Genomic DNA, 16,096 nt, shown 5'->3' with positions numbered 1-16,096 from the left:
TTTTCGATTATGGAGGAGGGAGGAAGGGGTATATGAGAAGATAGATGGAATAGATGATATATCCACGTTTAAACGACTGGTTTCCATTCTCGAACAATTCCAATATATATATAAAGTTGTAATTAATGCATTAAAAATAGACGAATCGAGAGGAAATTTTCGATTATGGAGGAGGAGGAGGAGGAGGAGGCGAGTCCTCGGTCGGAAGGAAGGAAGGAAGGAAGGAAGGAGGTCGCGGTTCCCCGGCCAATTTCTGAATGCAAATAACGCCGGTGTCGAAAGGGAGGTCGCGAATGAAAAGGGAGAGGCAGTGTGCAAATAGAAAGCTGTTACGGTCGCCTTCTTCTTCGTTCTCTTTCGACCTCCACACCTCCCTTACGGATGCACACACTCGCTCGCCTACCCCTTCTTTTCCTTTTTTTTTTCACCGCGAGTAGTGTACACGCGAGACGTGTGAAACGCGACCAGATAGATGGAAAAGAGAGAGAGAGAGAGAGAGAGAGAGAGAGAGAAAGAGACGCGCGAATTCAACTTCATTCTTCAGCTCTCTCTCTCTCTCTCTCTCTTGGCTTTTCTATTCTTCTGAAGCCGAGATCCGTCTTGGCGACACCCTGTCCCCTTTCACGCGGTGGAAACGTCGCCTCTTCGTCTCCTCTGGATTAATTGATATCGTCGTCGGCCCACTCCCTTTCCACTTTCATCGCGGTGGACTCTCCTCTTTTTCTCAATGGGGAAATTTGGATTTTTTTCAAAGAGATGTTTGAGATGTTGGAAGGATGGATGTGAAAAGATCGTGTTTCTCTCTCTCTCTCTCTCTCTCTGTCTCTCTGTTTCTGTTCTTTCGTTTATTGATCGTGCCAGTTAATGACACTTTTCGGATTCGTATTTCGCGTTTTACGACTTGCTCGCGTGATAAGTTGCTTTTATGATTTTATATAGGGGGAGGGGAGGCCGCGCAGAGGTGTGATAAGTGCGTCTAACGAGGTATAATTATATTGTAATTAGTATCGTTAACGGGAAACGAATAATTAACGAAGAGCAATGAAAGTTAAACGTGTGTTCTCTGGGTTGGAAAAAAAAAAAGAAAAAAAAAACAAGCTGGTTCATAATTATATTAATCCGCACACCGTGTCCGTGTTCCTTAATCCCTTTAACGTATTTTAAAATTCTATATTTTGACGACATTGAAATTAGAAACAATGCACGTGATACGATGATTAAAAAAAAAAATCGAACTAACGTATTCTTCTTCTGCGAGTAGAAAGAAGAAAACATCGAGGAGGAGGGAATATAAGTATTTTTAAATCAAAATACGCGTTAACAAATATCGGTGGGTACGAGTAAGGGGATAAAAACGGTGGGATAAATAAATAAATTGAAGAGAAAATAAATTGAGAAAAATATATATATTTCCATGGAAGTATCGCGTTACCTCGATCCACGTGCATCGCATAGGCGAGTGGTGAACTGGATCTGATCAATTACCCATTGCATGCGGGCAATTAATCTCGCGCTTTATCTAGAGGACTTTAATAGGTACCCCGCTATTCGCCAGCTGCCACTGCAGCCTGCACGGGATGTGGCCAGCATACTTTTACCAGGCCGTATTAATGGGAAGGATCGCTCGCGCCACCACAACAACTTGGTGCTAATTTACGTCCGCTCGTTAATTCGCGAACAATGAGGGAATTAAATTCTTTGATTCGGATACGTGGATTGAAGGAAAATAACGAAGATGATATAATACAGAGAAGTGTGTATGAGAACGAAATCATTGAATTCTTGCGAACGATTGAGAAGAAATTCGGGAGGAAATAAGAGTGCGTTTGATGGGCACACGTTTGAACATCTCGTTTATACATTATTCCCCCAAACTTCGACTCGATTCGATCGTTACTCGATCGAGCGGTGGAAATACATGACGTTTCGACATGACGCTCGTTTCGAATTTTCGAGACGAAAATCATTTCGTTTACCAGCTGACATCGGCATTGCTGGAAATAAGGGATAAAAGTTGGGAAGAGAAATTATATAGCGAGAAACGGATGTTAATCCGAGCATTGGCCCGTTTCATCGGCCGTGACGCGGGAAATTTCTCGGCAAAGACATAATTGCACGGTAGCCACGGGTTACACGATCGCTCGGGGAACGTGCTGGCCTCGTCTTCTTGCATACGTGCGCGCGCTCCACCTTGTCTAGGTGGATGCGATGATCGTCGGCGCTTTCGTGTCCGCCGGTTTTATCGCCGATCTTAATAACACACGGAGCGTTGGAAATAATGCCGGGTTGGGCAAACAAACGATTCAACGTCGTGGCCAACGATATTACGATACTAATCGAGGGAATACGAATGGATTTTAAATCGATGAGGGTTACACCGCGTCCGATTAATTGACCGCGTCTTCCAGTTTCGTGACGTTCAACTTTTCAAAAGTATCGATCACATTGCAATTTTTTGAATCTAGTGAAAACGGTGATAATAATCATTTACAAGAAGATTTATTCCAACGATTGATTCCTGCAACACGAGTCACCCGGTACATATCGATCGCGTCATTATAATTCAAGAGAGGCCTCCGCATTTTTCGCACCTTGGACGAACAACCGCCGGCCGAGAGGATCGATAACCCCCTCCCTCGTTTGTTTCTCCTCGGCTAATCTCGAATCTCGGGCTCGAGAGGTTGGCTGGAATCAGAGGTTAAACGGTCGATCACCTCCTACTGTACACCTCTATTTCATTCCTGATCAAGCGAGTCACACCGTTTCAACGAAAAGAGAGACTCGAAGTGAAAAATTCGATCGTTCCACTCGTACTCTACATCTCTCGGACGAAGTTGCTCAAGCACCACCCGGTATGCTGCCGATCGACGATCTTCACGAGTTTCTCACACCTCGAGCTTGCTCGAGGGCTAATAAGAAATCGTATAAGGTCGAAGAGGGAGTGGAAAGGGTGCGATAGAGAGAGAGAGAGAGAGAGAGGCGTTTGACAGGCGCGTGTGTGCGTGGCCAGGCATATAATGGTTGGCGTGTGTAAACGGGTAAGAGATATAATGTAACACGGGTGGAAGTTGGGCTGGCGCCACTCGTTATTTATACAGCGTGTCTCGGCCGACCGGCCGTCCGGCCGGCCGGGGGGGAGGAGGAGGAGGGGAGGGGGAGGGGGAGGATGAGACGCCCACTAAATTATTATTTGTTCTTGGCGAGTCATAAACGGGGTGAAATTATGCCGAGTTTCTCGAGGTTTGGCTCCGGCCTTGGGAGGACCACCTCGAGAAATCCGCGCGAGAATTAATCCCGAAATTCCGCGCCGTTTCGTGTGGCGCCAATCTATATCTATCGGTGTGTGCGCGCGCCTCCTTTCCTCGAATCCTGTGTGCGGCCCTGTGATTGGGGGGATGATCGGGCTGAGATGAAGGGTGAACCGATTCTTTAATGGGATTTTAATGAAGAATCGCAACGCGAATAATTATGTATTTCGTGGATGAAGACAAATTGTAACTGGAAATTTTAGCGTTAGGGATGCCGTGTTTAATTTTAAAAATCGACACTTGTTAAGAATGGATTTCGAGATGATTGAAGTTTAATAATCGAATCGAATACCTGACTTTCTCACGCGAGCCGATCGAATCGATCTTAAAAAACCCAATTTCCGAAAATAGATTTCCAGGAGGAATAATCCCATGTAGAGAAAGAGAGAGAGAGAGAGAGAGAAAAGATTCACGCCCCGTGTGAAAAAAAAGAAAAAAAAAGAAACTCGTTCTATTCCGTTCGATTTTTTAGGGGATCCGTTTACGAGCTGCCCAAATGAATATGCAATTAGCCGCGTTCCGTCGATCATTGTCGAAGGGGGAGGTCGATCATTCCAGAGCGGATGCTCGTTCCATGGTATTATTTTGTAGAAAGAAGCACACACGCACACACACACACACACACACACATATTTTTTCGTTTCTTTTTCGAGCCGCTCTCCGGCTGGTATAAATGAGACGCGGGTAATTATTGTCCTCGGGCGTGAAAGGTGGACCTCGGGACCCCTTTCAACCGTTCAAGTGGATACGGCTCATTGTGGCGGAGGTGACGCACGAGGACAGGGACGTGAATCATTTTTCAACCGAGGGAAACTTATTTCGCCAAACTTCTCCTCCTCCCAAATACTTCGATCTTCTTGGACCAAGATCGAATCGGTATTCCCATCTCCCTTCGTGGAATCATCGATTCGCGAGCATAAAGTGCTATCCCATTTTCTTTTTAAAATAGGCCGCCTGCAAGAAATCGCGATAAGATCCTCCAAATCAATTCAAATCACCTCAGAGAGAGAGAGAGAGAGAGAGACGTAGAACGAGTTCACCGATATAAACGCGGCCAGAAATCAATCCGAGCTGCAAAATCTCGGCTTGCACACAAATTTTCTCTCACAAAGCGGCTAACGAAGAAACAAAGCCGATTCGTTCCAGGCCCGAGGAAAGCGAAATTAAATCGTCCGATCCGTCCCCGCCTTCTCCTCCTCCTCTGCGTCGAGAACGTAAATTGCGAGGAGGAAAATAGGAGGAGGAGGAGGAGGAGGATGCAACGTTCGAGACAAGGGACCCTGGCTCCCCTGGATCCCCGGTTAAAAAACTTGCACGCCGCGGGGGTCCCGCGGCCCCGGGGATAAAGGGAGAGCCCCGACTATCGGTTTCCCTATCGGGGCTGGTCATCTCGGTTCGACCGCCTCCACGCGTATATATATAAACTCGCCTTAACTGCTTTACGACGATCGTTTGTACCGATTTGTTCGACAAGGCCCCCCCCCCCCCTCCTCTCTCTCTCTCTCTCGCTTGATCGAGACTTGGCCCGTTTCTTTTTCGCCGGTTTTAACGGGGGCGAACTGCGTTCCTTTTTCTTTTTTCTGGAATTTTCCAGAAAACGAGGAGGATTTGAAATCGTATAGTTGCTCGTCTAGGGACAGGAGGCAAGCTCGAGTTCTTTCCTATCGGCTTTCACCCTCTCCATCCAGCTAAACTTCCCTTCCCTTCCAACTTCTTTCACTTCACGCTTACGTTACTTGCATCGTCGTTATCGGATTACCATATATATATATATGTGTGTGTGTGTGTGTGTGTGCGTGTGTGTATTATGTAGTCTCCATCGTGTATTAGGCGTGCGAATAAGTTCCTCCTCTTGTTCGGGAAAAATAAAATTTCAACAACCCTTTGCACTCGTGCTCTACGTATTATATTTATTAATAATAAAGCGACATATGAATACAAAATACACATTGAATGTGAAATTTAAGAACAATGGAAAGGACAATGCAATTCTAAATCTAAAATTGCACGTGGTACAAGCCAGAATTGGAATACGTAGGATCGAACAGTTCGCGTGACAAGCGAATCACGCTGGTAAGTCTTTTTCGCGGATCAAAAATTCGAAGGGTTCGAGTATATTTCGCGAAATACCGCGTGGAAACGTCTCCCGTTATCCGCGATGTTTCTATCGCGTTAAGCCGGCGACGGTGGCGGGGCGCGACCCGGAAGGGACTCTTTCACGCGTCGGGGGACAGGTTTTCGTCTTGCGGGAAGAGGAGGCGCGCGAGGTAATTACGCCTACGCGGGCTCGCTTTCACGACACGCCACCCTCGAACGGGAGCCGCGCGGATGAATCGTTGTTGTCTCGACGACAGAGAGAGAGGGAGAGAGAGGGGCACAGCGTCGCGAGTGCAGGGAGAATCGATTCGAAATTTATAGATGGATAGGTCTTCGAGTTGTGGGAAGGATAGGAGCGAAAAAATTCCTGGACGTTTTCTAATTAAATTTAATCGATTAATTCGACTTTGCATCGACTTTAATTCTAATTGAAGATAGAACTGTTCACGAATGAATTCGTCGATTGAAGTTGTAATTAAACGCGAAGGAATTTATATATATAGGATAGAGGGGAAACTGTAAAATTTTAAATTTTTTCGATAAGGATCGTGCTCTTCTTTCACGATAATAAATTTATCGATATCCGTTCCAATTGCTCTTGCTCGCCGTTTAATTAACGAAATCGAACATAAATCGTGTCACGTATCGGCTTCCATCCGCAAGCGTAGATATCAAATATATAGATATATATATATTCTCTATCACGCGATCCTTTTAAAACAAAGATCGATCCAAGATTCGCTTCTCGCATTGGCGGAACGGCGTTATCTCGTACGGAATCCCGAGTGACGAGTGGTTGCTCTATACGCACCGCGATTGCAATTTACAAGTAAAGCCTCTCGCCGCTTCTTTTTTAATCTCGCCATAAAACGCAGCGGGGCTTTCAATTTTATTGTCACGGGCATCCGTATGGAAGAGAGCGCGGCCGTTGGCCGGGTGAAATGATCGGTGGGCGAAGCTTGGCGATAAAATAAATTAAGGGGGGATGCTACCGGGTTGCCGCGGTATCCCAAGCTTTCGGCGGGAGCGTCGCGTCGGTAATGATGCCTCGTAAACAACTGTTCGATTTATCGGCCGAGGCGGGCGGGAATATGCGCGGGAACGAATGCGCGTTAAAACGAATCGAATTTGTCCCGGTCTTTTGATCGATCCAACCGCGGGGCTATCTCTTTTTACGCGGATTTTGCGAAGAGAGTACAGAGAGTTGGTTTTACAGTTTCCAAGCGACAAGTTATTTATCTTGTCGATCTTGATTTCGAAAATCTTGATATTGATTTTGTTGAAAAATCATCAGATAGATACATCCTCGGTTGAGTATCGAAAAATTGCAATAGTTTTCGGTTTGATAAAGCGAGTTTATTTATCATATTTTGCAAGCGTTTCATTTTGATCGGAAAAATTTCGTACGAACGAATTTGATCGATCGACGCTTCCTCCTCCTTCTTGTTTAATACAGATCAACACTGGAACTATCAAATCCATTAAAACGATAAAACTTTGGTTATTTATTTTTTTCAAGTATTCTCGATATTTATGCAACAACGGTGGATAATTTCGAATGAATACTACAATACTAGTAGCTCTGATAGCTGTTGTAAAAAAGCCAAGAGGGAATTCATTACTGCGATTAATTCTTTTTTTTCAATTTCCTGCATTAAACATTTGAAGCGGACGAGTCGAGAATCGTTACTTCAGACACCACGGCAAGTTTCGCGTGGATTCGAGTAAAAACTCCGATCGGAATATTACGATTTTATAAAAGCAATAATTTTTACCTTTCATCGTCGCTCTACACCGTCGCTTAGAATTGCACCAGAAGGTGTCCTAGCCACTAGTCTTTCTAGTTTCTTCGATTCCATTCTACGTTAACGAGAGGACAGGATGGGAAACGTTTGAGGAGGAATTGGCCGGAGGCGAGATCGGCCTCGGCCGATAGAGCCGTAACGCCGAAAATTAGCGCCGTCCGAGAAACAAATACGGGCGGAGAGAGAGGGGAGGGGGGGGGTGGGTCCGAGGCTATCGGACGAAGAAAAAAGGAGGAAGAGGAGGAGGAGGAGGAGGACGAGGAATTTGGAGGGACGTGGAGCTGCTCGCCGCGTGCTTATATCGTGGGCCCCCTCTCCTCCTCGTTCTCGCGCATCACCGCGGGCTCCTGAGGTGTTTCCTGGAAGCGAGGAGAGGAGGTTCTCGCTTCCACCTGCCGCGGAAACGTGTACACCGGGTGTCCTGAAATCCCTCGGCTCGAGAGAAGAAGGGTTTAAGAGGAAGGAAGAAGGAAAGAAGCACCCTCTTCGAGCTACTTGAGAGAGAAATTTATTGGAAAGGGAAAATCCAATTTTTCGCGACTACGTAACAATTTGTTGAAATTCGTATCAGGAATTTTGGAATTAACTTAAGAGAGATAGGATACGTTGTCTCGACGACAGGGTGAACATTGACGAAAATTATTAAAAATTGCCGGAAAGGAATTGGAAAGGAGTCGATAGGATATTTTCGTTCATACCATAACCGGATTCTGTAACACTGTTTACGCAGAACAGGATGAAATTTTATAGTTGAAATGGATACACCGAATTGCGATATCCACTGTGCAAATGACACACGAGGTGTTGGAGCGTAGGACACGGATACCCGCGGAATTACCCGAAAGTAGAAGATTGCCGACCAGGTTTTACGAAGAACAAGTGAGTTGCGTTCCTTTCAGCATCCTCCCCCCTTCGAGAACCTTCGCAAGAACAATTGCATTCCTCAAAATCAAAGAGACTAAACCATCCTAAGAGAGAGAGAGAGAGAGAGAGGGGGGGGGGGACTACGTCAATTTCTCCTCGTCGATCAAACCTCCTCCCCTTCCTTAACACTTGGAATTCCCCCGAAAACCCACAATTCCGGCAAAAAAAGCAACGATCCCCAACGTTCCTGGAACCTCTCCCGGCCGAGAAGAGCAACGCTTACTAAAACTCGTCGTGTCCTCCTCTTATAAAATCATAAGGCCGAACACGTGTCCGTGTTCGACGCTCATCACAGCCGAACGTTCTTTTCCCGTAATCTGTACGAGAGAGAGGAGGAGGAGGAGGAGGGGGAGGAGGGGAGGGAGAGGGCCATTAAACCGGCGGACGCCTTCGAAAGGAATGTCACGGGGTTACGCCCTTTCTCTCCGTCCGACCGAAACGGCCCCCTGATTTCTCTCGGTGCTCGTTAACGACCGTTGCGTCCACCAAAACGAACCGACAAACCAGCCTCTTCCTTTCTCCTTATCGATTATCGTTTCAAACAAGTTACGAAGTACAGGCGCAAGTTTCAATTTATTTTTTCTCTTCTTCCGAGAATCTGGAATTAAAAATCATAAATAGTAGGAAATAATTGAAACTTTGAGTTTTTCTTGCGTCTCTGGTGGTTGGAAAGTATTTGAGGAAAGGGGAGGAAATTGGTAATTTTGAATGGGTAACAATTGAGACAGTTACAATCAATGAATTAATTTTACCAGGATCCAGTTTCTCTTTTTTCTTCGAACCAAGTCAAAGCTGAATGATGTAAGCTGATTTAATTTCATGATTGTTCGAGAAACAAACGAGAGAGAGAGAGAGAGAGAGAGGGGGGGGGGGGAACCGTTTAACCGTAAAAAAAAAAAAGAAGGATCGTGGTCGGTTGTGCTCCGCAAGTTTTTCACGAGGATCCGGCCGTTGTCGTCACCATCCACCCGCGGGATATTTTGCCTCGCGTCGCAAGGATAATCCGGCTTAGAGTCCTTCTGCGTGCTCCACGTGAATGAGGGTCGAATGCCTCCTCCCTTCACGTCACGAAATTCAGGACAGTAGGCAGATGCTACCAAAAATCCCCGAGCGGGCTTTTTAAAGTCGCCCGATCGACCGATTTTTCATTTCGACCCCTCTCACGGCTTCGTCGCGTGAAAAACTTTGGTTCTCGTGAATCTTTCGTGTTATTTTCCTCGATCTTTCTTCGTACATTTATATAGAGAAATTGTTATTTATACCTTTTCAATATTCGTGGTGTCCACGCATGCACTACGTACAAAGGTACGAATAATATCTCTTCCAAATTTTCCAATTTTTTATCTTTCACCTTTAAACATATCTCCACTCATTCGCGTACTTATTTCAGGTAGCTAAAAATAACGTGTAACGATAAATAACGCGTAATAAGTTTATTTACGCGATTCAAACGATTGATTTCTTTCTAAATTGTTCCAATAATAATAATAATAATAATAATAATAATAATAATAAAATTCAAAGAATAACGTCTTTTTCCCTTAAAAATAATTCGATCGTATACACACACACACACACACGCGCGCGCGTATATAAGATTTTTCCTGATCCCAGCCAAAACGCTTCGAAATCTGTAATTGATTATCAGAGGGCCCGGAACAATGGATCCACGAGGATCCGGATGTTCACACCGCGACATCCTTCGACTTATATTTATCGAGGCGGGTCGAGGCCTAGTATTGTTCGTGCCCCGAGGGGGGAGGTGGTTTCTCAGACGCTATTCGTTTATGGCGGCTAATTACCGTAATTGGCCCGGCCGTTATAACGGCTACGTTTAAGGATACTCGCGCCGTTAGCATACAAAAGTACAATAATTCGACGGGGGTCGAGGCGGCGATTTCTCTTAAGGCAGTCGCAGCTTCCATAATGGCGTGCGTTCGAGGCGTTGCGCTCGAACGTACCCTTTTTTTGCCATCTTTTGCGCGGCTGTGGAAGGAAGAAGGCACGAGAAGAAGGAACGAGAGGGGGCGAGCGACGGGGGAACAGTGTAAATTGGAACGTTCCGATTATAGCTCTCCGTTGCGGTGGAATTTTAATTTCCTTACCCCCACCACCCTGCACGAGCAACCTACTTCTTAGTCTATCTTTTTTTATTCCCTCCTTTCGTCCCTTCCCCCCCCCTCGTTTTCTCTTGGTTATTGAATTTTTGAATTTTGTCCACGGAGAGGGAGATGAATCGGTGGCATCGTTCGCCTTCGTTCATCTTTTCTTCGTTCTTCTTTTAACGTCGAACGCCATTGTCGATGGAAAAATTTGGCTTGCAGAGAGAACTCGAACGAGAAAAGATTATTGAAAAAAGAGACTTCTTACTCTCTTGTATGAAAATGATGAAAAAGATATAGAAAGATATATTTTTAAGCGAAAATACCTCGACTCGAAGTTCAGTTTTAATTATTTATTTTTAAGAAGAAAGTTACCGAGAGTCGCTAAAATGTAATTACATAATTACATTTTGAATTATTTGTAAGCGGAGGCAAGAATATCCTCTCGCTTGTTTTAAGATCCTGTTTTTATCATTCTTTGAGTATATCTTCTTCTTGGTTACGGCGAAGCACTCTCGACTCGGCTTCAAGAACCATCCACTTGGCCATCCAACTTGCCAGTCTTTGTCACAATCGTTTAACCTAACCTACCATCTCCTAATTTCTCCCTCTTCTGTATACCTCTTCCATTGTCCTTTCGAACCGAAATAGAGAAATATAATGCAAAGCCTCGTTCGATATTGTTCCGAACAAATTCGAAATCCAAGCGTCGATCGAGCAATTGACCATCTCGTCTAACACAATCTCTTTCTTCCTCCTCCTCCTCCTCCTCCTTGGCGCGTTTGAAAGAGCAAAGCTCGCAAGAACGCCTCGTTCGAGGGTCGACGTGGAACGATTTCAATCTCTCTGCTGCCCCGGCATTTTCGCAAAGTGGCGGCATTCCATCGGGAGGGGGGAGGCCGCGAAAAAGTGAAAACACGCCGAAATGGGCGGCCGAGCGACGAGTTTTCTGAGGCGCCCTTTCTTCGGGATCGGGATGATGATACCACGCCACCAAAGCGATCCTCTCCTCTTTCAAGCCCGGCCCGCGACGAGATCCGCTTTTTATCCGCGCCCACCTCTGACAGCGGCCACTCGATTGACTCGTGCACGTTTCTATTCCTATACCCATGCCCAGATTCCGACGAAAATTCCTCCAAGAGCATTTCCACCCAGGCATTTTCGTTCCACCCATCTTCGATTGATTTAATATCGTCGATTAATCTCGCGTTTCCTCCAGCTCTTTGAAAGCGAGGAAAGAGCGAATCTTGTTTCTCTTTCCTCGAAAATTTCCCAAGGTTAATTGAATCTCTTGGAAGCGGCTAGGCATTTTAAATGCTTTTTTAACACTAATCTCTCTCACAGAAATAATACTGTGAAAGTAAATACTCGTAAAAATATATTGCAAAGTTTGATAACGATATGATAATTCTGTAGATAGGTTGCCTCGCAAGTATATCGATGTGTGTATGGGGGTGTTTGATGAAGGGTGGTGAACGCCTATGGGTCGTTCTGCGCATGGGTCGAATTGGGGTATTGCGATTGGATATCCGTGGATATTCGATCGCGTCTGAGAGAAGCGGCCGAATTCTTTAGAAAAAGTATTGCTCGATTCTTACAACATATTCTCGACTTGAATGAGGATGAAAGAGAGAAGCAGCCTATCTTCTTTCAACTTCCGTTAATAATTCGAGCTTGGTTATTTCAATAATCAAGGTTCTCAATCTAATCGAACTGTATCCGTTGATCGGTTCCAGGCAGATGTTCCCTCAAATGAAGTTCCGAGTTTCCGGATTGGACGCGAAGGCCAAGTACATCCTGCTGCTGGACATCGTGGCCGCGGATGACTACAGATACAAGTTCCACAACAGGTAAGGGTCGAACTTCCGGCCAATCGTAGTCGCCACGAACAAACTGTTGCGTCGTTTCGTGACCACGCACATATTCTTCGTTCGTTTCGTGTTCTTTTTCATTCGAAATTTAATTCAAATTCGTTTCGTTCCGTTCGTTAATTCAATCTTGGAAGATTATTCTCCTCCTCCTCCTCTTCTCGTCACTCCCTTATTTTTTTAAACGCGAAAGTTTGCCGCGTACCGTCTAATTTTCTCCACGAGGAGTTTTTCTGCCCCGAAATGACGAGTTACCAAAAATAACCCGTTTACCCGCCGATACCGTTCAATTTGAACCGCCACTTCCCCCACCAACGGAGATTTATACCCCGAAATTATCACGTAGCAAAGCGCTCGTTCGATCGGAGACACACACACACACTCTCTCTCTCTGTCGAGTTGGCAAAGTTCGACCCAAAAATTGTTGGAGATAACGAGCCTGGAATCGAAGCCGATCGCGTCGATATTTATAACTTAACTTTCTCTTAACGCGGGCAGATTACAATTTTCATCGTTTATCTTTGCATCGTTGATTCGCGCAAGACATTTGAAATTCGAACTTTTCTTTCCTTCGTTCGCGAAAAGAATCTCTCGAATTGAGAAATTTCACATCGCCAAGTTGGCATGCAAAGAGGATGGAAGACAGCATGGATGGAAAGAAAACTTGTCGCGATTGTAAAGTTTTTACCACGAACGAATCTCCTAAAGGGATGAGTTTCCACCGTTCCCCCTTCGATAATTAGCCGGCCATTAACTTTTTCCTAGAAAAGTCGAAACGTGCAGACACGCGTTCTCACGATTCTTCCCTCGTTTTTCCTCCAAGTCGCGTGGGCGCTAAACGGAACATGATCGAGGAAAGCGGCCGATCTCTCGCGAAAAAGAGTCGTGGATTCTACGAGCGAGCAACTCGAGCTCCCGTTCTCACGAAACGAATTCTTCTCTCTCTTCCAGTTTCGTGGAATCCGTTTTGGGGAATAATAACCAAAATTTCGAGAATCTTTTTTTTTTTTTTTTTTTTCTCTCGAAAGGAACGACGAGCAAATTTTTCCCTCTTTTTCGAACGAGCTTTTTCTTCTCTCGACGCAGCGTCGTCCGTTTATATAGGGGGCCAAGAGAATTGGGGAGAGCGGAGGAAAGTCGACGGCCAATCGAAAGGCAGACCACAATGAACGATTACATCACGCCGGCGACCGCAGCCACTTTGGAACTCGTCGAACGGGTTTCTTCTTCGTTCGCTTCTTCGTTTTGACCCACCTGCGACAACGACGACGACGACGACGACGACGACGACGACGACGACGACGGAACTGGCAGACACGCCTCCCTTAAAAGACAACAATCGCGGTAGCCGGTACTTAGAGAGGAGAACGATCGACACCTTCCCGCTTCCTATTTCGTTCCTACTCGAATTCCGCGAGAATTTTCCCAATTCTATCGTGAAAACGATCATTTTCAGATCGATTTTCGATTTATATTTATTCGATATATTTTTTCGTTCGAGTCGGATTTTTTTCTTTTTTTTTAATATTTATTCAAAAAAAATTTCTCGTTTGTACGATCCAATGTTTTCGACACGCGTGATTTTTGTTTTTTTTTTTTTTAAATATTAAATACGGTATACGTATATTTTTTTTATTTAATCTGGTGGTCACATTTATGGCATGACTTTTCTTTATCGTCAACCCTTTTTTAACTCTTTTTTATCACATTAAAAATTAGTACATTAACATTTTCTATTTCTATGTTATATTATATCGTTATAATCGAGTCGGTCGTGATAGACGAAACGTATAATAACAAATGCGAACCGCGGCGACGAGAAACAATGTTCGAATGTTATTGAAATATCGATTCGACAAAGTCGCTTTCCGGACACGGAACGGGACGGACGTGTTTCTCCTCGCTCTCGCGAACGAATATCGTAGTAAATTTTCAATAAATTAGAAACTCGCGTTAACGAAACATCGCAATTATAAAAATAATTACGAAATTTCTAAAAAGTGGTCGTCGAACGATATTCTAGTAGATATTTTTTCTTTTAACGATAGCGATCGATATCCTTTTTTTTCTTTTCTTTTTTTTTTTTTTTTCTCGAAAAGAGAATCACGCGTAATATCGTTCCACGCTCACACTCAATCTAACATAATCGCGAATGAATCGAGAAAGAAAAATTCACGAACACACGATGATATAATTGATAAAATTGTTTAATGATCGGTCACTAATTGTTTAATAATCGGTTTGCACGGAGCAGCAGGTGGATGGTGGCGGGGAAGGCCGACCCGGAAATGCCGAAGAGGATGTACATCCATCCGGATTCGCCGAGCAGCGGTGAGCAATGGATGCAGAAGGTGGTGAGCTTCCACAAGCTCAAACTCACTAACAACATCAGCGACAAGCACGGCTTTGTAAGTACTGTACGTAACGCCAACCAAACAATTACTTACTTACTTACTTAGCCTCTAAGTTGGAGCTCCGAGTCTCGCAATTAATTCGCTAACGAATTTGCCCGGCTAACGACCTAACGATCGCCTCGATTAAAAGCTCGTTAGGCCGCGTGCTCGACGATGACCGCTCTCTTGTTGTGTGCTTGTTGTTTCGCGAATTCCCCCCACTCCCTGCCAATCCCCTTTATTCGAAAGGGGAAGGAAAAATTGTCGCGGAAATTTCGCTCGAATTCGAAAAAAATTCGCGATTCTTAGCGAGAAATCGTAGAACGTTGGATCGCGAGTTTTAATTAAAATTAAAATTCCATCCTACGCGATTGATATTCGAAACGAAATTGGACCCGAACACTCCATTTTCCTCGTTTGATTAATTCGTCGCGTAATAAAACGAAATCGCGACAACGATGGTTCAACGATCTTACTACGACCGACCCCGTTCGAACAAACGAAGGAAAAAGAAGAAATAACGCGATTATTATCCTTGTCCCGGCAGACGCATACATAATTTCTCGTCGAAGAAAGTGTAACACGCGAACAACCTATCCCCGTTTATTCGATCGAGAGAATAATAGAAGCAGGGCTCGCTATTAACCAAGGAGGAATCCATAATCCCGCAGGATTAAGTTATCGCGATGGATTTCGGCGTCAAGTAGTTGCAGCAGCGGGCCGCTGCAGCAGCCTGGCCCCTCCTCGGCCCTCTCCTCTCTATTAGCCTCACCCTGGTCACACGCATAGCAGCGGCCTCTTTCCATCTCCGCGAGAAGAGGACGAGGGGGGCGAAACGGGCGGAAGCAAAGCAGCAGTCGAAGCAAAGAAGAAGAAGAAGAAGAAGAAGAAGAAGAAGAAGAAGCCTGGTTCTTTCAGCGGCCACAACCCCCCGTCCCCTGGACGCTGCTGCTGCACCGTCCTCCTTTTTTGCGAATCCTTTTTGCGGCGGTCCGCGTCGGCGCCCTTTGAAGGATCCTGCATCGCTGGCTCGTGAAATCTAGTCCTCCAGCCCGGGGCCCGGAGCGATGTCAATGGCTGTGCCACAGCCCGACCTTTGTTACGGACCAGCACCAGCCTTCTCTCTTCCTCCCTCTCCGCTTGGAGGAACACCGCGTGCCAATCGTGCGGTACGCCACCATGCTCTCTCTCTCTCTTTTCTGTTTTTCTTTTTCTTCTTCTTCTTCTTCTTCGTCTTCGTCTTCGTCTTCTTGGTTGCTCTGGCAGGGGAGAGGGCAAAAGAAGGGGTTGAATCGTTTTGGGTTCACGGTTCACCTGCGCCAGCCCTGTGCACGAGCCCAGAAAATACACGGAGGGGGGGGGGGGTTTCTACTTAGAGAGGAGGAGGCGGCCAACCCTTTCCGGATTCGGGGAAGATTTCGAGCGATCTCGAGATTATTCGCTTTGGTTCGGGGGATGTGGGGCGGAAGATGCGCTTTTTCATCCTCAGCTGCGTGGATCTTTATCTCTTGCACGCTGTTCTTTCTTCCTTTTTACCTTGTTAACCCTTTCGCTACTGCGCGCTGCTATAACCGCTTCGTATACTTAACATAGTATATA

The 16,096-nt window shown here is 45.4% G+C and overlaps 1 protein-coding gene across 4 annotated transcripts in view; it reads left to right on the top strand.

The window, feature by feature from the left end:
- The window catches only part of bi (T-box transcription factor bifid), a 90,235-nt gene that overhangs the window by 24,193 nt on the left and 49,946 nt on the right, over positions 1–16,096 (top strand). For 2 of the 4 annotated variants that reach the window (XM_086908113.1, XM_086908112.1), the window contains exons 3-4: positions 11,973–12,086; positions 14,359–14,521. In XM_086908113.1, coding sequence (XP_086764239.1) covers positions 11,973–12,086; positions 14,359–14,521 — 277 coding nt within the window. The remainder of the gene's footprint in view (positions 1–11,972; positions 12,087–14,358; positions 14,522–16,096) is intronic. The other 2 variants (XM_086908114.1, XM_086908115.1) reach the window with 2 other exon arrangements.

The sequence above is a fragment of the Apis florea genome, unplaced genomic scaffold, assembly GCF_048593485.1.
Source record: "Apis florea isolate Af1SG1 unplaced genomic scaffold, ASM4859348v1 contig_3036_pilon, whole genome shotgun sequence".
Taxonomy (NCBI): Eukaryota; Metazoa; Arthropoda; class Insecta; order Hymenoptera; family Apidae; genus Apis; species Apis florea.
The sequence above is the reverse complement of the archived record's forward strand: the minus strand, read 5'-3'. Positions and strand labels throughout refer to the sequence as shown.